General features: G+C 37.1%; 1 protein-coding gene across 2 annotated transcripts in view; it reads left to right on the forward strand.

The window, feature by feature from the left end:
• The window catches only part of Crybg3 (crystallin beta-gamma domain containing 3), a 120,590-nt gene that overhangs the window by 38,301 nt on the left and 56,942 nt on the right, over window positions 1–25,347 (forward strand). For both annotated transcript variants that reach the window (XM_026411044.2, XM_077795324.1), the window contains exons 3-6: window positions 9,470–9,897; window positions 17,071–23,104; window positions 24,140–24,184; window positions 24,433–24,548. In XM_026411044.2, the coding sequence (XP_026266829.2) occupies window positions 9,470–9,897; window positions 17,071–23,104; window positions 24,140–24,184; window positions 24,433–24,548 (6,623 nt within the window). The remainder of the gene's footprint in view (window positions 1–9,469; window positions 9,898–17,070; window positions 23,105–24,139; window positions 24,185–24,432; window positions 24,549–25,347) is intronic.

Here is a 25,347-nt window from a genome sequence, read left to right on the forward strand (position 1 = left end):
TTGGCATTTTTCACTGTGTGCTTCCATCTTGTTAGCCTGGATTGGATTCTGTTATAAGAAGGAAAAAATGTGCATTTTTCTTCCCAAGTCTGAGTCATGAATAACATTTATATATGATGAATATGTTCTTATATATATCTTATTATGAGTGTTTGACCTTTAAGATGCTGACTCAAGATGTCAGAAATTGTTGGCTAGGGGACAAGTTTGAGCTACAAAAATTAATTGCAGTTTCATAATATAATACAAGATAATTTTATAATTATCTTTGGACACTATGATTTTTAAAATACCACTTACATGCTGCACAGCTTTTGCTGTTTTGATAACATTGTTATCTAATACTTGAATCTGTTCATCTACTGGAATGTTTTTCTTTTATATTAATCACGTTTTGAATCTACCTGGAGAAACTTTTGGATATTTAGTTCTCATTTTACCATTATCTTGTAGCCTTAGCCTCTTGATGCATTCACATTACTTTTATTTAAGTGGGGGAAGGCATATTGTTAAGCCCTGTCCCCTTCTGCCTATTTCAGAGGAATGGGTATCCCTTTGTTCCTTCCAAGGCTGAGTTCCCAGCAGCCTGTACCTGTGTCCCATATCAGTGGAATGGTGCCTTTACCCTAACCCTAACTTTAACCATAACTCAGGAAAAATAGTTCTTGGAATAAAACATCTGGCCAAAACTTGGAAATATATCTTTGTTTGAGAATGGTGGTGATTTATTCTGGGTGAACAGTGTAGAAATCAGTTATCAGAAAGAAACATTTTGGAACGGAGGCATACACGAATATATTGAACTTTGTCCAGAAATCAAAATCCTTATCTCTTGCTTGCTTTTATAGAGTGCCATCAGGGTACCTAAAATGGAGATTGCAGTGTGCATTGCTAAACTGTCCAAGTGACCAAAGGTGGTGCTGGTCAGAATTCTTGGATGTCAAACGTATTGTAAATTATTTGGTTTGATTTGCAGCATTTCAGCCTGTTATAGACCTGGAATGATCCTTCACTGGTATAAGTGAATACCTTACATAAGGAAACTGGGAAGGATCAAGTATTTTAAAAATCTCTTCTAATTTATTGATTTTTTTTTTTTAATTTGAGAAACTTTGCCTCCACAGGTTCTAGGTATGGAATCTGGAATAGTAGAGGCAACTCCAAAAACCTCTCAGAGGATCAAAAACATTGATCTTCTGGCTCATTGTTTTTACTGAATAAGTCCTTTTACCACAATAGGAAGGAATGGCTTTCCCTTCATGTCATAGCTTCTTGTTTCTTTCTCTTCTTGCCTTATACTTCTGCCCAGCTTGATTTGATTTCTGACTACATCGTAGGTTATGTATGACAAAGCCCACATCTCTATCTCCATCTCAACATGTATTCCTGACATTCAGAGTGAGAAAGCCAGTTCTTTGAGCCTTTCCTCTGAGATATCACCAGGTAAAAGATTTGTTTTAACTTACTTTGTTCTAACTTCCTTCTATTTTTGTCTATTTGATCCTAGTAAAAGGTGCTATTATATTACCCAAGCTTGGCACCTGGGAATGATTCTCTCATTTTGTTTTCTTTCTCATTGTATCAATGTGCACGAACAACTCATCTTTCCTATCCTTACCCCTTGCTACTATATAACTGATTTTTTTAAAATATTTTTTTTAGTCACACACAATACCTTTATTTATTTTTTTATTTTTATGTGTTGCTGAGAATTGAACCTTGTGCCTCACATGTGCTAGGCGAGCACTCTACTGCTGAGCCACAACCCCAGCCCTGATTTTTTATTTAGATTAGAACTGATGTTTTTTATTTAGATCAGCAATTTACACCCCTCCGCCCCAACCTTTCTTTTGGTTCTGATTCATATAATGATGACTGCTTGGGGATAACTATGGTTAAGGGCATTTATCTGGAGATATATATTCCTGTGTTAAAACTTATGTGGAGATGAAAAACAGTGAAAGTAATACCATTGATAAAACCTTGATTACATTCCATTGTAATTTTTAAAAGTGAAATTCCAGGTTTTTAATTAATATTGGTAGAGTTATTTATGACAGCTCAGAAATAATTATTAGCAACAGTGTGTCATGATGTAGAAGTTGCAGATAGCTTAGTTATTTTTGTATTAAGCCGTAACCAAATTAGGTAGGACAAAATAATTTATGGCCTATCTACTTTGTCTGTTCTTATTTTCTATTGAATAATTTATTCTGTGATAAAGACATAAAGTTACCTTTCAAGCAAAATTACTTTAACAATAGAAGTATAAACAGTTTATCTTTACATCTTAATATTATCTGTAAAATTCATATATTGTTAAGGCAAATGTGTATCAGTAGTGACTATGGAGTAAATCAAACAGTTCACCACAACTAAATCGATTATGACAGTCAGTGGTGATTTTTATTTAAAACTTTAGTATCACTTAGACTTTAACTCAAGGTAGCAGTAATAATAATTTGATGCTGAAGTATTTTTTTTCAAAATTGAGGGAATTTCAACTCTTAGTGGTACAATTTCAACAACTGGCAACAAATGGCAAATTTGCCAAGTAATATGAGGCAGCCAGATGTCTTAATGGAATCTTAACTAGAATTCTCTAGAAAGCAGCTTGTTTCAGTTTACGAATGCCAAATTTTAGTAACTTTTAATGACTAAGGTAATAGTCCTACTTATGACAACAACATAAGAAGTTGTTTGCTTTCCCTCAGTGGTGGCAGAGAAGACATAGGATGATAGGGATATCCATTGGAAGAACATATACACAGTCTCCACACTGAAAACCTTGAGTTATGGCAGGGCACAGTGGCTCACACCTGTAATCCCAGTGGCCTGCGAGGCTAAGGAAGAAGGATTGAAAATTTAAAGCCAGCCTCAACAATTTAGCAAGCCCTTAAGCAAGTCAGTGAAACCCTGTCTCTAAATAAAATACAAAAAGGGCTGGGGATATATCTCAGCGGTTAGGTGCCCCTAGGTTCCGTCCCCGGTACCAGAAAACAAAACAAAACCAAAAAAACCTTGAGTTGTGGTAGGAATTTCCAAAGAGAGGAAGGGATGAGTGGTCTCAGCAATTGGAATAGCAGTATTCCAAGAGATAATACAGTTAGAGACAATGAAAGGAAGGAAGGGAGGAAAGAAGGGAGGCAGAATAAATGAGTGAGAATGCTTATGCCGACATTGAACATTCCAAGCATGAGCAGCAAGAGGTGCAATTGGAGAATGCTTCAGGGGCTAGATTCATCAAGATCCCGAATGCCATGGTAGGGAGTTTGACAGCAATGCACAACCATTGAAAGACTTTGACATATTGTATTTGACTTGTACACGAGTGCTTTGCCTTTTGAATGGACAGTAGATTGAAGGACAACAAGAAGGAAATCAAGGAAACTGGTTAGGACACTGCCAACACTATTCTAGGGTAGGGGGTTATAGTGTCCTGATGGCTGACTGTAACAAGAAGCGAGGATTTTATAATTTCTAGAAAACGGAAGAATGGAAATACAGGGTGGTCAGGTTTAGTTTAGAATGTATTGGCTTTGAGGTTCCAGTGAAGCATCCAGATGCAGATTAATGTCTGGTTGATGGTGAGATGTGCAGGTCCATAGCTTAGGAGTTCGAACTGAGAATACAAATCTGGGGTAATCTGAACCATTGCATATGTGGGAACCATGAGATCTCATGAGAAAGTGAGCACACGCTGGAAATAGGAGGAATAAGGTTTAAAAGGGATGATTACAATGTGTTCATCTTGGAGGAGACTGAGAGAATATTCAGATAGGAAGATAGGACACCTTGGAGTCTGAATGTCAGGGAAGCCAAAGAAAGAATGGTTTTCAGGAAGAGATTTCGTCTCACATTCTTTCAATGCATAATATAATGCCAATACCGGAAAAAAAAATAGAACTAGTAAGTAGGACAGTGTCTCCCAGAGATTGTGGTCACAGCATGCCTGGGAGAAAAACCAGGCAATAGGGATTTAGGAAGTGATTTGGAGGTAAAGGAAGGGTGGTGAGGGTTAATACCTCCTTTGTGAGGAGGTTGGTAGTGAGAAGAGAGAAGGCTATCTCTGTATGTTAGACTAGCAAATGAGCAACTGAGGTTTCTGAGGAGACATCAGGGTGGAGTTCTTCTATTCTGTCATGCACAGCTTAGTGAAGGAAGCAGCCCAGAGGCTGCTGCCAAAATGCAGGTAGAGGAGAGGCACACTCGGGACTATGAGGAAGTGACTCTACAAAATAGGCAGTTTTAAACCAGGGAGAGAGAAGTGGGGAACTAAAGGGATATAGAAAAGTTTTGAAATTACTGCTGTAGAAACGGGGGAAGGTTTGAGACTGGTTTCTAGCTAAGGCTGTAAATCATGAATTGTAGGTGCCCTGCATCTGCAAAGCTGTGTGTATACCCACTGGGTTTTAAAGTAAGACTCCCTCACGGATGTGGAAGACAAAGACTGGAGTTTTGCTGGGTGGAGATGAACAAAGATCAAGGGGAAAAGGCTTTGAGGTTATTGACAGTATTATTGGATAGCTGGACAGAGAAGATACACATATTTGTGAGAGCTGAAACAGAATAAGAATCAGAGGGCAGAAGCTGTGGTGAGGCAGGGGACATGGTGTGATGGGCACACCTGGGACAGTGGGAAAGGAGCTGGGAAGATGAGAAGGTTCGGACACTGGTGGTTGACTGAAGTTGAGGGTCAGAGGTGGGTCAAGATGGTAAAGACAGTGACTGGGTTAGCCAGAGGAGTAGGTCAGGTGGAAGCAAAAGTCACTAGAATTAAGGGTGCCAAGGAACTGGCCAGGGTGAACCGAAGGGTTGTCCTTCTTGTGCACAATTCCCAAGTCAGGTGGTAAAGGCAGTCAAGGAAGAGCCCTTCTCTCTCTTTCACTCAGACTTGGCGACTCTCCCTAGACCTTGACCATGCTCACTCTACCAGTCACCACGGTGGTACAGCATCTGCGACCTGCTCTAGGCTGCTCAAGGAGGTGACAAAATAATTCCAATAAGACCTGCAGAAAGTTCTTATATTACTAGAGTGTAGGCTCCATGGAAGCAGGGACTTGGGTGTCTTTTTTCACTGTTGTATCCAAACACTTATAATAGTGTCTTACACATTGTTTATTGAACGAATAAATCCTTTAAAGTTTGTACTACCCCTAACTGCTCCTTGGCTCACCCTGTTTTAGTGTATTGCTGACTTGGGGTGGCATTCCTCAGAAACATTCTTCCAAGTTTGTGAGAAACATTCTCACAAGTCTTAATTTCGTGAGTCCAGATGCCAGCTCTGCCTCTGAGGTCTGCCTTATTTCCCCTTCCACTTTCATGAGATCACAGCCACTTGTTGGATCTTCCTCATTGTCTCCACTCTTACAGAATTGCCCAGGGTTTAGCCATGTGCCTCTTACTTTAGGAGAAAAGGGAAATGTCCCTCCTCCTCCCCAAGGCTAAACCCCTCCCTTATTAGTGATATTAGAGACCATGTTGATCTCTTTGGCCATCATGTTCTCTGTTCTTCTGGCATCTATGATCCCTTCCCTTGCAACCTGTGTATCCCTTCCTTTAAAATGGGAACAAAAAGCCACTTCTTCATTCTTGGAACTTTAAATGTTGTCATTTTTCTTTCTGGTTATAAATCTCTCAAAAGGCTCCCTTCTAATTAGTGAGCTTTCTGATCTCTTTGTAACCTGCTCACTTCGTAGATCCTTGAGTTTAGGACTGGGCTCATGGATTTCTGAGGCATTATGACTGTTTTTCCTCCATTCATAGGGATTGTCCTTGGTTCTCATTCTTTATCCCAAAAAGTATTTGAGCATCTCTTATTGTCAGGCACGTTTCAATGTGCTGGAGATACTGCAGTGAATAACATAGACAAAAGATGTCTACCTTAGTGGATTTTATTTTCTAGGGGGGAGGGTGGAAACCAAACAAACACAGATGTTCAAAGGTGTACATGTGTATTCTTGGCAAGTACAAGGAGGAAAATAAAACAGAAGGGAGATGGGCAGTTTTGCAATGCAGGGTTTGCTAAGTAGGACCTTTAAATGAGGTCTGAAGGAGATAAGGAGGTGCAAATCACGTAACTATCTGGGACAAGAACATTCTAAGCAGAGAGAGTAAGGGCAAAATTTCTAGGCAAGAGAGCGTACCTGATGTTTCTGAAGATCAGTGAGGAAGATAGCCCCTACTTTTTTTTTTTTTTTTAATCTGACAGTAGTGAAAACATTCTTTCCTCCCTGGTGCATTTGAAAGTATCTTTTCCCCTTGACTTTGGACACCACTCTTTTGGAGGGAGTAATCTGGCCTTATTTTTGCATTTTTCATTTCTTTGTGTGTGTCTGCATCTGCCTTTTACTCTTTTCTTTCCCTCTACAGCCCTTTCATTGGTCTCCACTCCCCTGTACACAGTGTGTTGCCAAGTTGCATTCCTAAGCTGTATTTCTGACTACCTACCAGACTTTCTGTTATCCCTCACTCTCCCTTTCTGTTATCCCTCACTGGTCACCCTGTCACACCTCATTCTCTCTCCTCTGTCTTCTTTGGCCACACTGCTGCCATAATAAACATCCTTCAGACATCTGTGTATACATACTGTGTGTCTAAAATGTTTTTTTTTGTCCTTCAGGAGCAAGCTCAGATGTTACCTTCTTTATGCGATGATTTCTCCCTATCTCTAGTCAAATTAATTATGTCCTTCATTAAGTCTTTCTTTTGAACTCCATAAAGTGATGCAGTGATGACTAAATTTCTTGTTCTGGAAGCTCCCCGAAGGCCACAGCTAAGACATATTAATCAGTGCTTCTAACACTTTTCTATGTTTCCTTGTATAAGGCATGTAGCAAAAAGAGCGGAGAGATGAATTTGCTTCAAGATTACATACTGCATATGAAGGGAAAAATTTCCCAAAGATACAGATGCCTTCATGGTAGCATCATGTATTATATGCGGAATATTAACATCATTACAAGAAACTGGAATTGATATTTTGTTTGTGGTTTCTTAAATCCTGAGTGCTTTTCATTCTACTGACTTGTTAGAACAATGGCAGACAGTCCTGTTGGCAGAGGGACATAGGCCCCACCTAATAAGGGCCTGTGGCAGGCTGAACTGCATTGCTGTCTAGGCTTAGGGCAAAGAACAGCTGCTTTAGATCAAACTTAAGATTTTAGTTATACAAATACAGATTTTATTGTAGGTGTTTACATTGAATAGCACAGTTCTCCTTTTTCCCCCCTAAATTTAATAACTTTATTGAGGTTATTTTAATTAGAAATTTCTCCTAAGATTGTGAGGGGAAAATGAAGCAGCTCAGACATTTTAGAAAATTAAAAAATCATCTTTGGCAAACTTACATTATCAACATTCTAGAAGAGTAAAGCTGAAAATTGAGGCTAAGAAGAAACAAATGATTTTTAAAAATTTGTAAATAACTCTGAGAAGGTTAAATGTGAAGGTGTTCATTAGCAAAATGTGTCTTCCTCCTTTGGAAAATAGAATATTATGCTTTGAAAGGAATAGTCAAGTGAAAATAATAATTAAGTGAGCCAAATACTATTTTTGACAGAAATATTTTTTTTAAAATAATGTCTAAAGCTAATCTCCACGTTCTCTTACTTTTTAAGAATATTGCTCTAGTTTTGCCAAACTTCACTTTTGAATCTCTAAATAATTTTAAGAATACTGATGATATTTTAGTGAAAAGTTCATAGTTTACTTTCTTCAGGTGGCTGTGCAGGCTATTGGTTATAGGAAAGAATTAATTGGTTTGATTGATGTTCCACATTAGTTCATTTTGACTTAGGTGGAACTATTGTGGCTGGAAATTAAACAAATTAAATAGAATAGTCAAAGGACAAAAGAAAAAGTGTCTTTCCTGTGTGAGCACTTGTAAAATGTGAACATGTCTTCTGCCACACTCTGGGGCCTTTCTGTTAGCTGAGGGGAAGGGTCTGCCTGTTTACAGTGTGGGCTCTCACAGGAGCAGAAGGTTGAATGGGTTAAGAGGAGACAGTAGGGTCAAATTGCAGTTGAAACTGTAGAAGTTGAGACTTGTAGACTGTAAGGCTGGTGATATTTTTTTTTCAGTGTAGAACCTTACAAGTACATTAAGGTCCTGACAGAAAAATGCTCCATGTTGACTTAGAACTACCCTCTGACACCTAAGGTGGGCACAGACTTAAAATATGGTTTACTTGAAATCAGTTCGCTGGGTTAATAGGTTCTGAATACTTTCTCAACCTTTCATATGCTAAATGTGATTTGTGGTGAGTGGAATGCTTCTTTCAGCGGTTGGAAACTTGGATTCAAATGTGGAACGAGGTGAATGAACAAATGACATTATAATTATGGTGTTCTTGCTTTCTTGAAGATCAGCTTCTTGCAAAACTTTGTCATGTGAACCTACAGTGCCCTGAGGTGGTTTTACCTTGGTGTTCTGATCTTTTTTCTGACTCATACTTGAGCTTTCCTTTTGTAAGGACTCGTGAGCTTGACAGGTGACAGATACTGTCGGATGTGCATTCCATTTACAAGTATGTGAGCAAGCATGTTTGGAAGGCAGGGTGAGTTGGCACAATGGCCTAAAGCTTTTTGGAATCCGGGAAGAGTGTGAGGTGGAATGCCAGCGTGGTCTTTGCTGGAACAGCTTGACTTTCCCGTGTGCAGAACACATATTAATGTGTGTTTGCTTTACCAGTAACTTGATTATAAACAGAATAAACCTCTGGAAGTGTTTAATGTCTGCAAAGAATGCCCAGGGCTACCTGTTTTGCATTAACACATTATCAGAACCTTATGTTTTACTGTGAAGAGGTCACAGTGAGCCTTTTCTCTGAATTATTGCACCATCTTACTGTCTCTCCTGTTATTCTTGAAGAACAATTTTTACATAATTGTGACAGCTTCATGGACTAATGTAATGCTGAGATGATAAGGTTTGCTTAGGTGTTATTTGTCTAACATACCACGTGCTATGACAAGTTTAAATACACACAAGCTTTGTCATGATCTGTCCCTCTAATTGTCTCTCTACTTACCTCTCACTTTTGCATCATGGCCCCACTCATAGTGAACCTCTTAGAAGCAGATGCCTCACTGAACTTACACACACCACTCACTCACTCAAATTCACTAGCATCACCTAGTCATATTTTAGGTCGCCTTCAGATGGGACACTTCCTACACTTACCTTGTCTGCCCTTGCCTCCATCAAATGTGGGCTGGTTACGCTACTCTGGGTCCCCACGTGTGCTGCACTTCTCCCTTTTCCATATCTACTTTATGGCTTTGTTCGAGTCACACACTTGACTGTGCTTAAGTGGATTGTAATCTGCCTGAAGTCTGAGAAGCCATCGTTCTGATTCCCAAAGTTTCCCTGGTGTCTGGCACAGTCTGTCCTAAAATTTCTTATCACTTAATCTGTGTTGTTTTTTAAATCATAATGCTTCTTATTTATTCTCTATGTTGTTTTCAGATTTATCAAAGTGAGGAGAAAATAAACCAGGCTGAGAAGCTGATCACTCTTCCAACACAGGAAGATCCCAAAAAGGCCAATGATCTTGCCGGTTCCACTTCAGATGCCAAAACAGGGGAAACTGACAGACAACCAAAAGAGAGCTTTTTTCAGTTTCTTGGTAATTTGTTCAATATCTCAGGAAAATCATCTCTTGGTGAAGCTAAGCAGTCTTCTTTCAAGGAAGGCCATGATAAAACTGAAAGAGACTCTCAAACTCATGGTGACAGTCATGAAGGGATCCAAAGTGAGAGGGAGATTCTCAGTGATCCACTGGGACCCCAGGCAGTTCCAACAGAAGAACAAGAGTCCATGTCAGTTGAACTCTCAGATACCTTTTCTTTGGATACAACTCAGGACAGTGAACAGGAAACCACTGATTTGCCAAAGTAAGTAGAATTTAATTAAGTCAAAAAAAAAATCAAGCTTTTGGACCTAGTTTTTAAACGTAAGTTCTAATTCTCATTAATTGAAAGAAAAAGTATTTGGTAATATCTTTGCTGCTATGTAAAAGATAGTAAGATTTTTTTTTTTTTGACCATCCTGGAAATCTAACACCTTTTCAGCTATTTTGGGGGGCAGGACTAGTATTGCCTTTTAGGTAATTAATTGTCACAGTAGAAGATTTTTTTTTTTTTTTAATTTAAGCCTTCTTTGAATGGGAGTGTTTTTGGTTGTCTGAATTCCTCTTGCATTAGGACAGGCAAGGGGAAGTTCTGTATGTCTACTTTAGGAACCATAATGGACCTAACATTTGTATTTTCATTCTTTCAGTATTCTTTTGTGTGTGTGTGTGAAATCTAGGTAAATCATTTAAGAAAATTAATTGACTCTATTCATGAAAATAGCTTTATGAAACTTTTACCCAGCTCTTAGAAGCCAAAGTCTTACATGAATTTGAGCAGCATTTTACCACCCATCTTTCCTTTGTTTGATTAATGAATAGGAAGCAACTTGTTTCTCCTTGTACTCAAATGAGCCAAAAAATGTTTTTAATGGTGTTGAGTACATTAGGCATCTTGGGTAACGCAAGAGTGTTAATTCATAACTATCAGGGATCTGTTTCATTGACTTTTATTTTGGCTTCACTTGAGAATTGGTTATTCAAAGAGGTCATCAATAATACTGTAGTCATGTAAAGATAACTTTCTGTGTACTTTTTTTTTTTTGGTAGTTTCAAAGTGTCCTGCAAGCTAATTCCTCATAGCAAATTTATAAGATCAGACCCAAATCACAGTTCTAAGAACGGAGACCCAAATAGATGAGAGTTTGCCCATCAAGTGATGTGGTAGAGCTTGTTCTACCAGATGTTGAAATATACTGATAAAGATAGAGTATCTGCAGCTGTGCCAAACAGGTATAATATTTGCTATAAATTTAAATGGAGCAGAATTTATGAGAGTCTGGAAGTAGACTCTCATAAAATTTAAAATCTAAACCTGTGGTGAGGACATTTGCATTCTCCTTGAAATGTGGATTCATTGGAAAAACTGCTTAACAATTTGGAGGAAAAAAATTACTTCTCATTTTTATATTAAAACAAATTAAAATAGAGTTACAAATAAATGTTTACAAAGTAAACTAAGAGAAGCAATATATGAATTATTATTTTACTTTTGACAAAAATCACTTTATAAGCATAATAGCAATGTATGGTATTAGGAAAGAGATCAAGAGAAAGATTACTCCCAGTTTTCAAATTCCTGTATGTCAAAAAACATAACCATTGATAATTTAAATGGAAAATGAGAAAAATCATATACAACAATGACAGAGAATAATTGGTCAGCAATTTAGATACTAACATAATAAAAGATAAAAATGGCAAACAATATAAACATTCAAATAGAAATATAAACCACTAACAAATGAAAAAGTTTGTTTTCACTAGCAATCAAGGAAATGAAAACTAAAATGAGAATTTTTTTCTCCTTTAAATTGAAAATACTAATAAATATTTTTCATGAGTCAAAGTAGATAAAGCCAGTGCTCATATACTCTGCTGGGAATGGAGGATGTAATTTGATAGCATGTTTTAGGAATTCAGTTGGCATTATGTATCAAGAACTTTAAAATGTACAAGAACTTTACAATTTTTTCTGATGATATACAAAGGTATTCATTTAAACATTATTTTTCATTGAAAATAAATGTCCAACAAAGTGGCTCAATTGTAAATCCATTATATGGGATTGTTTAAAGTAACACTATGGAAAGTGTGGTTCCTGAAAAAGTAGCATCAGCATCACTCAGGAATCATTAGAGAAGCATATTTGTTGACCATGTCTCCACCCCCTGCTCACCCCCACCCTCCTTCGCCCCATCCCCCTGGCACTGTGGATGAAACCCAGGTCCTGATTTAAAACTCCAGTTGGCATCTCTGGGAGCAGGGTCCAGCAAGCTTCTAACAACTTTTCCAGGTGATTATTTTGCACACTGATATTTGAGATCCAGTATTGTGAAGTAATTTAAAATGATGGAGAATTGAATAGAATGGAAAGTTCACATTTTTTCTTCTTTGGTTCTGATTAGTTTGGTTAGGCTTATTTCTTTGGCAATGGACAATAGAAAATGACAGTGGATACCAGGCTTATTTCTTGTTGGTAAACTTTCTTTGATAATGGAATAATCACTTAAGGCAATTCTCTAGAACCAACTCAGTAAAGAAAGATTTTTTCTTAATTTAGAAGGAAAGGAAATGATGCCTGAACTCCCAACTAAGAAACAGTCTTCCTCTAGGCCTAGCTTTGGAAATGCCACAGTTGATCAGGCTAAGAACTACAGTTGATAATTTGTCAGTTTCTATCGATAGTTACTATTAACAATTATCAGTTTGTTTAAGAATTGTGATTTGAAAGTTGAATCCTATTTTTATAAGTTTGTTTTCACATTATAGTGAAGAACTGCTCACAACTGATTTTAGATGTCATTTAAGTAATACACCTAGAAAATTATTTTAAAATAATTCTGAGGGGCTCGGGATGTGGCTTAAGTGGTAGTGCGCTCGCCTGGCATGCGTAAGGCATTTCGATCCTCAGCACCATATAAAAATAAAATAAAGATGTTGTGTCCACCAAAAACTGAAAAATAAATATAAAAAATATTCTCTCTCTCTCTCCCTCCCTCCCTCCCTCCCTCCTCTCTCTCTCCCTCTCTCTTTTAAAAAAAAATTAAATAATTCTGAGTATTTGCATTTTAAGGAGTAAAGTTGTTTTTGTTCTGTGGTATGACTGTACTAAAAACAAGGGTATATTTAAGTTTCTTTTTCAGATCATGAGATTATATCAAATGTAAAATGTAATTTAAAGTGAAATTTATAATAAATTATAGGGGATTTGTTTCCCATAAATTTAAAAAAAATTTAATACAGGGAAGAGTGAGTTAACTGAAGGTTTTACATTGCCTTTTATGGAAAGTGCCCTTTTTTTCTTTAGAAGTCTTCATAATCAGGGTGTATTTAAACGAGTTAATGACTTTATATGAGTTAATAAAATAACCTATGGTGTATAACAGTATTCACATTATCATATAATCAAAGATATTTTGTGACTACCATTAATATCATTTTCAAAATTTAAATCATTTATTTACCTGTTTATTCAAAGTGGATTTAAAAAATTATCATGAAAATCATATTGAATGATTTCATCTTAGCTTACTTAAAATAGTCATAAGCTTCACCATTGTTTTATTTATAGTTGACTATGCAGATTTTATTTTTAATATGATAAAACTTTTTTTAAAAACCTGTTTGGTGACATTTTAAAAATTGTTTTCCATACATTAACTCAGCTTCTGTGTAATTTATATAGAAAGCTATTTTATTGTTGTGGTTTTAAAAATTTTTCTATGTTATAATTTTTATATTTTCACAGGTTTATATCCATTATAATGAGAATCTCTTCTATCAAAACTCTCCTGTGATTTTTTTAAAAAATTGTTAGTTTTGCAGCTTTTCTTTACCTACAGCTGTTAAAAGACTTCCTTATTGTGAGAGGATGCATGTTTACCTATGTAATTTGAAAGGAAATAAATCCTATTGCTAAAAAGTATCTTAAACTTCATATTTTCCTTAAAGTGAATTCCTATAGTTCTTTTGCTATAAGACTAGTTACTATTTGCAGGCTGCTATTATAGAATTTTCTTTGCAGAATGATAGGTCTTTGGTTGACAGGTGTATAAAATTTATTCAGATTAGACCATATCATATGTAATATCTGGAGGCTTATTAAACCTTCACATGAAAGCTAAATTTGGACAGCATCCATAAAATCTTTTCAAATTTTAAATACATATGCCTATTTTCTTAAATATTTGAACTTTCAGTGTGTTTTATTTTTTTTCTTGCTACTATTTGAGTCACATCACATACCTTTCATACAAAGAATAAGCTATAGATCCCATGTATAATTACATAATATATGAAACTAATACTCCCATTTCTTCATTCAGCTTGTGAAAAATGCACCTTTTTAATTCCCCATCTTTACCTTATTTTAAAATTATTTATTTTGGGCTATTTTAGTTTATTTAAAAGTTCGCAAATTAAAGGGCAAAATTTAATTTAAATTTAAGTTTTTGGTACTGGGGATTGTACTCAGAGGTACTCAAACACTGAGCCACAACCCCAACCCTATTTTGTAATTTTTATTTAGAGACAAAATCTCAGCATCTCGCTTTTACTGAGGCTAGCTTTGAACTTGCTATGTTCCTGCCTTAGCTTCCAGAGCACTAGGATTACTGGTGTGCACCACCGTACCTGGCCAATTTTATGGACTTAATATTCAATTATGATGACTCTATTTCAACCTGTGAAAGAATGATGCAGAAAATAGATAATGTTGGCATGACTAACCTGTTAAAAAGTTGTTGTGTAGCTCACCAGTGCCTGAAGGGATCAATTAAAATGAATGAAGCTAAGCTTACAACTTTGATGTCTAGTGCTTTAAACATGGTAATTGTTTAATATAAAGAATGCATATTTACAAATATGTAACATATTCTTACAGGCTGCTGCAGAAGATGTGGTTAGCAATTTAAACTAGTACATATATATATATATCTAATAATTTTATATATTTATATATAATATATATTTAATTTAATCACTTTTTAGTTAAAAGCATTAAGAAAAATCATAAAAAATGTAAAACACGAATCCCCCTTTGCAGACTCCAAAACTACAAAACACTTATTATAGTAAGCTAAAGTTTAGTGGACTTTTGTGTGTGGTTTATTAGAGTCCTTTTAGATAAAAGTTGCAATGTTGTATTGATGCAGGATAAAATGCTTTGTGATCTAGTTTCAAGGGAGTTGGTAGTAAGAGGACCTAAATTCTGATCCTTCTCTTTCATTTCATATTTTGGTTGACACCATGTTCCCTTCTTTGGGTATACATTTCTTAAGGATTATTTTGGTGATCTTTTAGGGAAAAATTGTAGCCTATGCATACTAGGTTATAATTATACAATGTTAAAATTTTTATAGAAACAAAACAATTTTTGTCATTTATTTACACTTCTAGATCATTTTTTTTAAAAAATTTAGTTGTACATAAACACAATACCTTTATTTATTTTATGTGGTGCTGAGGATCGAACCCAGTGCCTCACACATGCAAGGCAAGCAAGGAAGCGCTCGTCCACTGAGCCACAACCCCAGCCCTAGATCTTAATATGTTGTTTCAAAAGCCTTTTTTATTTTCTGAATGATATGTGTATTTTGATATGGTATTTCACCAATAATGTTAACGTGCCTGTATGTATTTTTCTCTTGAATATTTCATAGGAAGATTGCTATATCCAGCTTTTGACTTTGTTTCATAAGCATTAGATGCAGCCTGAAACTTGTGCAGCAACTAAAATCCCTTTTGCAGGGCAAAGCTTTTCTCACCACATCTCCTTTAGCTACTTCATAGTGGACAGTAAAAATAAATGGATGTAATAAGCACAATGTTTTACAATAGTGGTTTGGTAGGATTTTAAAGGCCAGCAAACTATATGGTTTGAAATGAGTTATTTCAGCTAAATTTCAAGATGTATATAACAGGCACAGTTGATGAAATTGTTATCAAAGGAGATTTCCTTTGCTTTTTCATTTAGACAAATCTAGCATTCTTAATTTATTGCTTTAAAGGTGGAAATAAAATTTATTCTTTTAGATGTTGGAATACTAATAACTGAATTTCTTAGTTATTCATATGGAGAGTAATGTTTGGTTACTGATATGTTCAATCTGAAACAATCAAGTAGAACACACATCCAGTCTTTCTACTGTGAATTATTATAGTCGGGCCCTAAAATGTTGCTTTAGTTCAGAAAACATTTTGATATCATATATAAGAATTATGACATTAGTCTGAAATAGATTACTTAGCATTTAGTATCATTGCTTTACTTATTTATTGATTCACAGAAAGGTATTAAACATATACCATTTTCCAAATCGTGCATGGTGCACTTAAATATATAAAGATGATTCAGACATAGTACCTTCTCTCAGCCACTAGGTGAGTGGGGAAGAATAAATAACCTAGATCTTTATAGTTTAATGTAGTTAATGTTGTGTTTTGTGTACCCACAGACCAGAGGGTAAATGTCCATCTTGGTAGAAAGCATAGGTTTGTGATAGAGATAATTTGTGAGCTGAGGTTAGGAGTGAGGTCAGTTTCTCTCTGGTGCTGGAATGAAAAGACAGGGAATGGAGCTGATAAAAGTCTACAAAGCAGCATGTCTTGCATGAGAACTCCCACAGAATCTTCAAGGGAAGCTGGTTGCTGAGCGCATCAGGAACTTATGCAGGAATTGGTTCTCCACTCTTTTTGGAAATCTTTTTGATATCTGCATTTATCCAAGCAATGTAATACTCATCGCACCAGTGGAGTACTTGGAAAAATACTTTTTCTGAACACAGGAAAAGGTGTTAAAGCCAATTCTATTACTGATTGATTTAATGAATAAATACTGAGTGCTTACTATGGGCTGAACATCTTGCCAGGCATTTTTATTTAACACTTTTCCAACTTATGTGCTTAAAGATGCTGTTTAAGTTCACATGTAAAAGTAAAGGAATAGAAACTTGCTATGACGTTTGATGTGGTGGAGAAATCACAGTGAGGATTCCATGAACTTATGGTACTAACACGAGGCACAAAAATCATTGTGGTTCATTAATGTCAAATGCTTTCAGATAAGAACCAGAACCTAAGCCTTGGACTTGTCAGCCTAGACTCTTTTGTTAGCCACAGAAGAATATGTAATCATACATATCTCTATCTGATCACTGTATCCTAATCCTAAATCACTGTATCCTACGAAGGAACAGTTCTGAGAAACTCAATGCATTCAGGCTGCCTTGACATTCATGTGCTGCTTGCCAAATCTGCATTATTTTTAATGGCAGATAATTTTAACTAAAACTTCCTAGGATTTTCTCTCCAATTGAGTACATATGAAGAGAAGTGGTATTTGAAAGGTACAGTACGCTGCAATGTGATTGCTGGGATTACTGTAAAGTGATACTAATTATATTTCCTGATATCCTTGAACTGTTTTTTTTCACAGAAAAATTGATGGTAAGCCAGAGAGGCCTGCAGTAACATATGCAACATATCGAGGCCCCAGACAAATTATGAAATACCTAAAGCAACAGCCCATGTTGGAAACTGTGAATACCTCAGACAGAGAAAATGATGGTTCTGATTCTAGTACAAACACACACTCTGGCCCTGGAAGTGAAATGGAGGCTGAGAGAGCACCGTTGTCATCAGCTAGTACAGATGTCCACTTGAAACGATGTCTGCTTGGGGTCCCATTAGACGACTCTGACTGTAGCAAAATTAATCTCAACACAGAAAGCCATCTGACTAACAGTCCGGGACTTCAGAACACCACTCCTTCTAAGAATGTTTTAAATAAAAATGATCCTGGAGGACCTGAGAGAAGTTGGTTATTCTCTTCTTCTGAGACTAACTCCAGCTCTACTGTTAGAGAATCTGACTCACGGAACCATTTAGGCTGTGTGCCACTTTCTCAAACTGACAGAAATTTGGTATGTTCAGCATTGTTTACAGGAAGTAAGAGTAGCAAAGTTCCTTGCAGTCCAGAATTTCAGAGGAAAACTCCAACAGAAAATACAAGGAGAGAAAACAGCTCTGTGATGAATGATGGGACACTGGAGCAAAGAGAAGAGCATGTTGAACTTCAGGGACCTGCTGTTTCTGATTTCTCTTGTAGTAAATCTAATGGGAGTGACACTACCAAACTGGAAAGTACAAATTTGCCAAGTCCCAATAAATCAGTTATGCATGAAAACCTGCAGTTGCCAGAGAGAAAGTGTTCTAACAAGCAAATTGTAGATAACTCATCAAAGCAGGCTGCCCATCACACCAGCACCATTGCTGTCCAGGGACATGCTGTGACAGACACAGAACTTGTAAATGAAGGAAAGAAGTTGTTTGCCCAAGACTCACAGAAAAATTTGGCTGTTACAGAAATCAGGCAAGAAACGGCAAGTGTCTTGGCTGGCGAACCCACAACTTCAAGTCATGTAAAAGCTCTAGAAAACAGAATCGAATCATTACCCAAAGATACCGACCAATTGTTTGAAACAGAAGCCAAAAAGCTTGATTTGGGGCCACATGACAAAGCTTCCACTATGAGTATAAAACAAAAGGACCCTGCCTTTGCACAGTACATCAGTGAATCAGCAGTTGTAGCATGCTTAGAAAACAGACTAGAACCTGAAATGAATTTCAAACTTAATAAAAGTCACCTTTCGGAATCTCTTCTTCATGCCAAGAAACCTCAGCAAGCCAAAGTATCACTTGATGATGAAACACCACTTACCCTAGACTGTAAGAAATCACATTTTGATGCTTCACCTTCTACCTTTGTTTCTGGAACGGACATTCCGAGTAAATTTGATATCCCTGTTTTAAAGGATGTGCCCATAGAAACTGGAGATTCCAACATTGTTGGTATTTCTCATCAGCCAACTAAATGTCCAGAAAAAAATGTGGCAATTCATGTTGAGGCTGTAGATAGGAAGAGTCCTCCTTCCCTTTACCTTGAGCATGAATCTGCAGTTCTTGAATCCAAGGAAGCTTTTGCTGAGAGTGAAAAATGCCAGTTTCATCCGGGTCCTGAAATGAGTGGCACTATGGTGGACCCATTGAACTCTGAGCCTGGAAACCTCCCCAAGGATTATAATTTTGTTTCATCTCCAGACCTTAATAAAACAGAGTTAATGCCTGCAAAGACCAAAACAATTAAAAGCACAGTAGAGGAGTCTGATTCCCTTCCCTTGGAAACCAAAATTAATAACATTGCTAAAACTTTATCAACATCTGAGGTTGGTGGTCAGAACAGTGTTCCTGTTAAGTCACATTCTGGAAGAGGAAAATCTATAGCCTTGCTCAAGTTATCTGTTTGCCAAACGGAGCCCAACAGCATTTCTCAGGGTGCAATTTCTTCTCCATTAGAAATTCCAGAGGAGCCAGCAAAGCCTGTTTTATCAGAGTTAACCTCTCTAGAAGTTGAGCAGGACAAAAGTTTTCAATCAGTGGAACATAGGGAGATTAAAGACAAACGTTCAGATGCCAGCCTTAAGGACAGTCACCAGGTTCAGGTTTCTTCTACTTCCAAACATCAAAGTATAGAAGAAACAGAGGTGGACACCTTATGTGATCTTCCTTCTCTTCCCCAAAGTAATCTACCTGTGATTTCACATCTTGGTCAAGACAAAAATGTCACTAGGCATATGGTACAGAATTGTGAATCCAACACTTGTATGATTCATGAATCTTTGGATATTTGTGGGACTAAGCAGAGTTCTGGTCTCTCAGAAATGGCAGAACTCAGTTTAACTAGTATCTCCCCAAAGTTCCAAGAAACTGACAGCACAAAAGTAAATTCACCTTTTTTGAGTTCTGATATTAGTGTGGAAAAAAATGTGTTTTCATCAGAATATTCAAGCTTGCTTAATGTACCTTCTGTGCTGAGATCAGCAAGGAAAGCCTCATCTCACACAAAGAGAGAGGAACCTCGTTTTCTGAGTGGTGGTACTGATAGTGCATCCTTTTTCTCTGGTCAGCCAGAGGAAATTAGCATGGTTATACATTCATATGATCCCTCAAATAATTATGATTCTGTGAATGTTACTGAAGATCTCTCAGGCGAAAATGCCTCCATAACTAATCTGCTGGACCCTAGCAGCTTTTACTTGGAATTGGAGACACCTATCCCAACAGGGGCAGATGCAACCCCATTTCAGGACCATTTGGGGATTCATACTGGAAAGGTAGCTCTTGATTTCCCAGCCACTGCCCATTTGGATGATACCATGGAAGCAGAGACTGGAGCAGTTGCTGGGGCTCCAGCGTCAGTTAACAGCTCAAGCCAGCAGTGTTCTGAAGCCTCTGCTGAGCATGCAGAAACGAGGAGAAGAGCACATGACCAACTTTTGGACCTCAAAAGTGGTTTACTCAGAAAGGCTGACACATTGATTGAGGAGATTTTTAATTCTGTCAGAGAAGAACTAAAATCCAAACACACAGTTGGTACCTGCCAGGAGCATATATCCATAGATGGTGTAATGAATCCCGGTACTCTGAAGGACGATATCCCTGAGAAAAAAGAATCAGAAGTGGCATTAACAGGGATCCAACAAAAAGGGTGTTTGGAAGAGCAGGGCACGGAAAACATGTCAGAAGTCAAAGAGGAAGAGAAAGCCTGTGTTTCAACTACAGTTGGTGAGACACATCTTCTTTTTGATTCGGATAGAATGAATGTGTCTTGTGTGTTAGAAGATCAAGCTAGGAAATTAGTCAATGAGGTTATTTATTCAGCCCAAGAACATTTGAAAAATGATGCTTTTGAAGATACTGAGGCTACCTGGGATTCTGAGCCTCAGGCTCATACTTCAAAAATTCTGAACAGTGATAGTGTTAAGCCAAGTGATGTAGTTAGGGAGTTCTTGTTATCAGAACAGGCAGTAAATCAAAGCGTGTGTGAAATTAGTGAAAACAAAAAATTAAGTAGATTCTTCTCCATAAGTAACTTACTTAGTGGCACAGAGTCAATTAAAGGAAGAGATATTTCTCTTTACCAAAAATCTTCACTTTCTGGAAATGAAATTGGACAGTCTGATAGTATAAATTTGCAAGAATCAGATACTGTTTTACTCCCTGAAGACATGCCCCATAAAGAGTTAGATGATAGAGTAAAAGCACATTTATTTGTCAATGAGGACTGTAGAGAGACAAGAGAAAGAGAGCATGTGGATATTCACAAAAGTGGGACAGAAGACACAAGAACTCTTGTGCTGAATTTCAAATGTCCTCCATCTGTGAGTGATAACATTCTCACACCTGGCACATCCAAAAGCAGTTTGTCTGATAGTCTTGTATGTATATCTGAAAAAAGCTTGCCAGAACATAGTAAAAGCACACCCCTTGCAATGTCAGGAATAGGGAAAGTACACAAAAAGGATGAAGTAAATATGGGAAAAATTAAGCATATACCTTCCATGTTAGAAATGGGGAAAACAAACAAAAGGGACACCGAATTCAATATTATGAAATGTGAGGCAGTCCCTCCTGTGTTAGATGCAGAAAGAGATCATAAAATGGAAGCTGAATTAAATATTACAAAAATTGAGCCAGATGCTGACATCTTTAAAATGGAAAAGGTGTACTCAGTGGGTGCTGAGAAGTATGCTGAAAAACCTGAGGGATTACCTGTCACTTTAGGAATGGAAACAGCTTGCAAGATGAGGAATACTGAAGGGGACATTGGCAAAACTGAGGTGATGCCTCTTATATCAGAAGTGAAAAATATCCACCAAAAAGATGCTGAAGGGGATATAGTAAAGAGTGAAATGACACCTGTTGCAAGAGAAGTGGAAAATGATTATCAAAAGCTTGCAGAAGGGGATGTTGGCAAGAGTGGAGTGACATCTGTTGTGTCAGAAGTGGAAAATACCTGCCCAAGAGGTGGGGAGGAGATTACCCAAGAGGCCAAGGCAGCACCTGTTCCCTTAGAAATGGAAGCTATTTACCAAAAGGATGTTGAAGGAGTTATTAGAAAGACTGAGAGGCCTGTGTTGAAATTGGAAACTACTCACCAAAAGGATGCTCTAGGGGTTTTGGGGAATACTAGAGTGGTATCTTCTGTGAAAGAAGCACACAAGAAGGCAGCACCTGCCTCCTTAGAAATGGGGAAAAAATCCAAGGTAGATGCTGAAGAGACTAAAGGAAGAAATATGTTTATGCCTTCTAAACTGGAAATGAAAATATCATCCCCTGGGGATCCTAGTGGGACTCTTAGGAAACATGAAGCAATACCCACAGCCATAGATATAGAGAAAATACATGAAACAGAATTGACCATTACCCAAGTGGAAGGCATGCTCACTGTATTTGAAGCTGAAAAATCATCTCAAGAGTATGCTGAAAGCAGTGTTGGAGAAGTGGAGGAAGAGCCTACTGAAATCAAGGAAAGCTTGATATTGCATCATAGCAGACTTGCCTCACACTTCAGGGGATATCAATCACCTACATTAAGTAAGGATTATGAGGGTTACCCGGCCTTAGCAATGTCAGATTTTCAACCTGAGGACACCGTAGTAAGGCTCAACAAAAGAGTGTCCATCACTACAGTATATGACGCAAGAAGAGTTCTGGATTTTAGTGATGGGAAGGAAGAATCTAATTTGGCCTTCGTTTCTCAGGACGAACAAGAAAATTCTTCCTTTACTATATTATATGAAGAGCCCCTTCAAGAGGAAGACAAGTATGCTTCTGCAGAAGTTAGAGAAACCAGCTCTGTCTTATTTCCCAATGTGGCCCCTTCCTACATGCCTGTTTTGGCATGTGAAAGATCTGAGAGTAGAACTGACCTCGTCCATCATCTTGAAAAAGATACAAAATCAGGTGAGACATGTGATGGTGATAGTTCAGAAACGTTCTTATCAGTAGAGGCCAAAAGGTACAAAATTTATCCCTTGGCTTTGAGCCCCATTTATGAGGATGATAGCTCACAGGAGGACATTCTATCCAGTGAGGTGTCTCCTGGTCATCATGGCTCCACTAAATCCAGAGAGAGTGCAAACCAGTCTTCTTCGGTTTTGTCACTTCTCCAGTCAGTATCAGAGCGTTTAAAGATGAATTTTGATGAAGATGACAGAGAGGTGGCTGAGGAAGAAGATGAGGAGGAAGAAGCATTGCAGAGAGGAGGCCTGAGAGCTCAAAGAAAGGATCATGTTACTTTCCAGTTGCCAGATCCTTCCATCACAAGCTACCCTGACAATGACCAGGAAAGCACTGGACTTTCTAAGAATTCGCATGTAATGTCAAGTGACCCTGCTCCTTCCAATCTGCAGATTGGTCTGTGGCCAGAAAAGACTTTATTTTTACAAAAATCTGACCTTACTTCTAAATTGCATTCTTCTTTAAAGAGTGCTTATCATCAGTATTTACAGACTTCTAAAACTCATTCCTCGGAAAAAGGAACCAGATTTGGTGGGTGTTTTCAGGAACCAGTGTCAAAATATTTCCGTGTTCAAGACAACCCAGGCAGATTGGGCCCCTACACTGTGGTAAGTTCTTTTGATTATTTAACTAGTGAAATTAAACCTTAGGTTGTAAAATTATCTAAAAGCATACTAAAAAAAAATCAGTATTTTGACTTTGTATAATACAATTTGTTTTTTGAAAATATTGGATTCACAATTGGTTGAATTGTGTCAAAATTTGTGTATTTTAACTGAATTGTTATGCTGAGAAAACACAGTTGCCTGATCAGAATTTAAAATGCCTAATAGAGGAGCCACTTATTACACAATCCTTAGTTGATACTTTTCAAACTAAATTAAGTGATGACATTTTGGATTTCTCAAGGTATTATATGTGGGAAAGTTGTCACTTTCCATTTAGCTCATACATATCATGAAAATATTTCTGTCAAGTAAAATTTTTATATATTTGCTTGACAACAACTTCCCAGTGGAGTTGCTCGTATTCATACAAAGCAGGACAGTGAGTAGTCCAGTTTGGAGAAAAAGAGCTAGAAAATGTGTTGAAATTCAGTTACATCTTTCATTGGTTTAGCAATATTTAAATGTCTTAACGTAGAATATTTACAGAACATGGGACTTTCCCTTTCCAGCATTCCGAGGATTATGGAGCTTTCTTGATGACTCTCAAGGCCTGTATCTTGACCTAGAGCACCCTTAGCAAATAGTATACCAATCAGTACCTTGCAAGAGAAATTCATTTTGAAAGAAATGACAGAATTTGAAGAAATATGCCTTTTATGGGTTCCCATTGCCAACCAAATTAAATGGAACCTCTTCACTCTGATTATAAGTTCTGTTTTGTGTTTTACCGGTTCATTTAACTTAGTCCCACCTTAAAAGTGTAGATGTCTGTTTGCCCCTTCTAAGCAGGAGACTGTTTGAAGGCAGTGACACCATACTATTATACTGCATGTTTGCACTCTGTTCCTTCTGTGTAGAGAAGCCCTTTGCTCATAATGGTGACTAGTACATATTGGGTATATGATGGCTAAGAATGTAAACCACATGTGTTTCCTCTAGTGTTAAGTCTTACTTTTTCAATTTTTACTATTTCAGAGTGTTGACAGACAAATTCTGAGATGTAACCCAAGGCCTGGGAAGGTAAGGATAGTTTTTGCAAGTAGATGAAGATAAAAAGTGACAATCAAGATTCCTTTTAGGCCTGGGGAGTTTAAGATAAATACTTTTGCTTGATTTAGAAAATGATTTTTCTACTCGAGGATTTTACATTTGAAGTAATATTTGTGTTTATCTATTTAGGATATTTTATTTTGTATATTCTAGGACATTCTGAAGATTTAAATACATTCTTAAAATGGGTCATTGGGCCTGTCTACTTTATGTTGCAGATGGTTATCTATGATCTCCATGGAAGTGAATATAAACACGAGATCTACTGTAATATTCCTGATGCTACAGCATGGTCTTTTCCCAATGGGGTACTGATAAAAGTTGTAAGAGGCTGGTAAGAAATCTCAATGGTTTATAGCATATTTTCTGAAATTAAGCATGCCTTCTTGTATTTGTACTTTTTGTAAAAGTCGTATTCCTTTTCCTCCAGTATTAGACATAAATATTTGCTATGGCAGAAAATACAGGGTGCTTTTAGTACTTAATGCCAGCAGTCACCAATACTTAATACAGTATTGGGAGTATTAGCAGGATAGAATTGGCACACTGAGTTGAATGCTTCAGTCAAATGAAGCAGAGTTTTGAAAATGAGTTCAGAATTTGTGGGATGCTAAGGAATGCGAAGATCACATAGTTAGAGTTATTAGTATAGCTGAAATGCTCAAGAAGCGAGGAATTCCTTATATGGTCCAAAACTGGTGGAAAACCTCAATTTGTTATTATGAACCATGTCCCATAGACATGCTGGAGTCAGAATTTCTTTGTCCAGAGTTTGGGTTGGTATTCGTGTTGTAAGAAGTATAGTGTATTGTTGTCTTTACTTAACAAAATGTAACCCATCTCGCCAAAATCCATCAAAAGGAAAGTTAGACTAGAAGTGTAACTTGAAATTGTTAAATTATTTCTTTTCTTTTTATTTTTAAAGTTTTTTAAATTATAATTTATTATGTATGACAGCAGAATTCATTACAATTCATATCACACATATAGAGTGCAAATTTTTCATATCTCTGGTTGTACTCAGAGTAGAATCACACCATTCATGTCTTCATACATGTACTTAGGGTAATGATGTCTATCTCATTCCACTGTCTTTTCTACCCCCATGTCCCCTCCCCTTCTCTCCCTCCCCC

Source organism: Urocitellus parryii, chromosome 2 (genome assembly GCF_045843805.1).
Source record: "Urocitellus parryii isolate mUroPar1 chromosome 2, mUroPar1.hap1, whole genome shotgun sequence".
NCBI classification, from domain to species: Eukaryota; Metazoa; Chordata; class Mammalia; order Rodentia; family Sciuridae; genus Urocitellus; species Urocitellus parryii.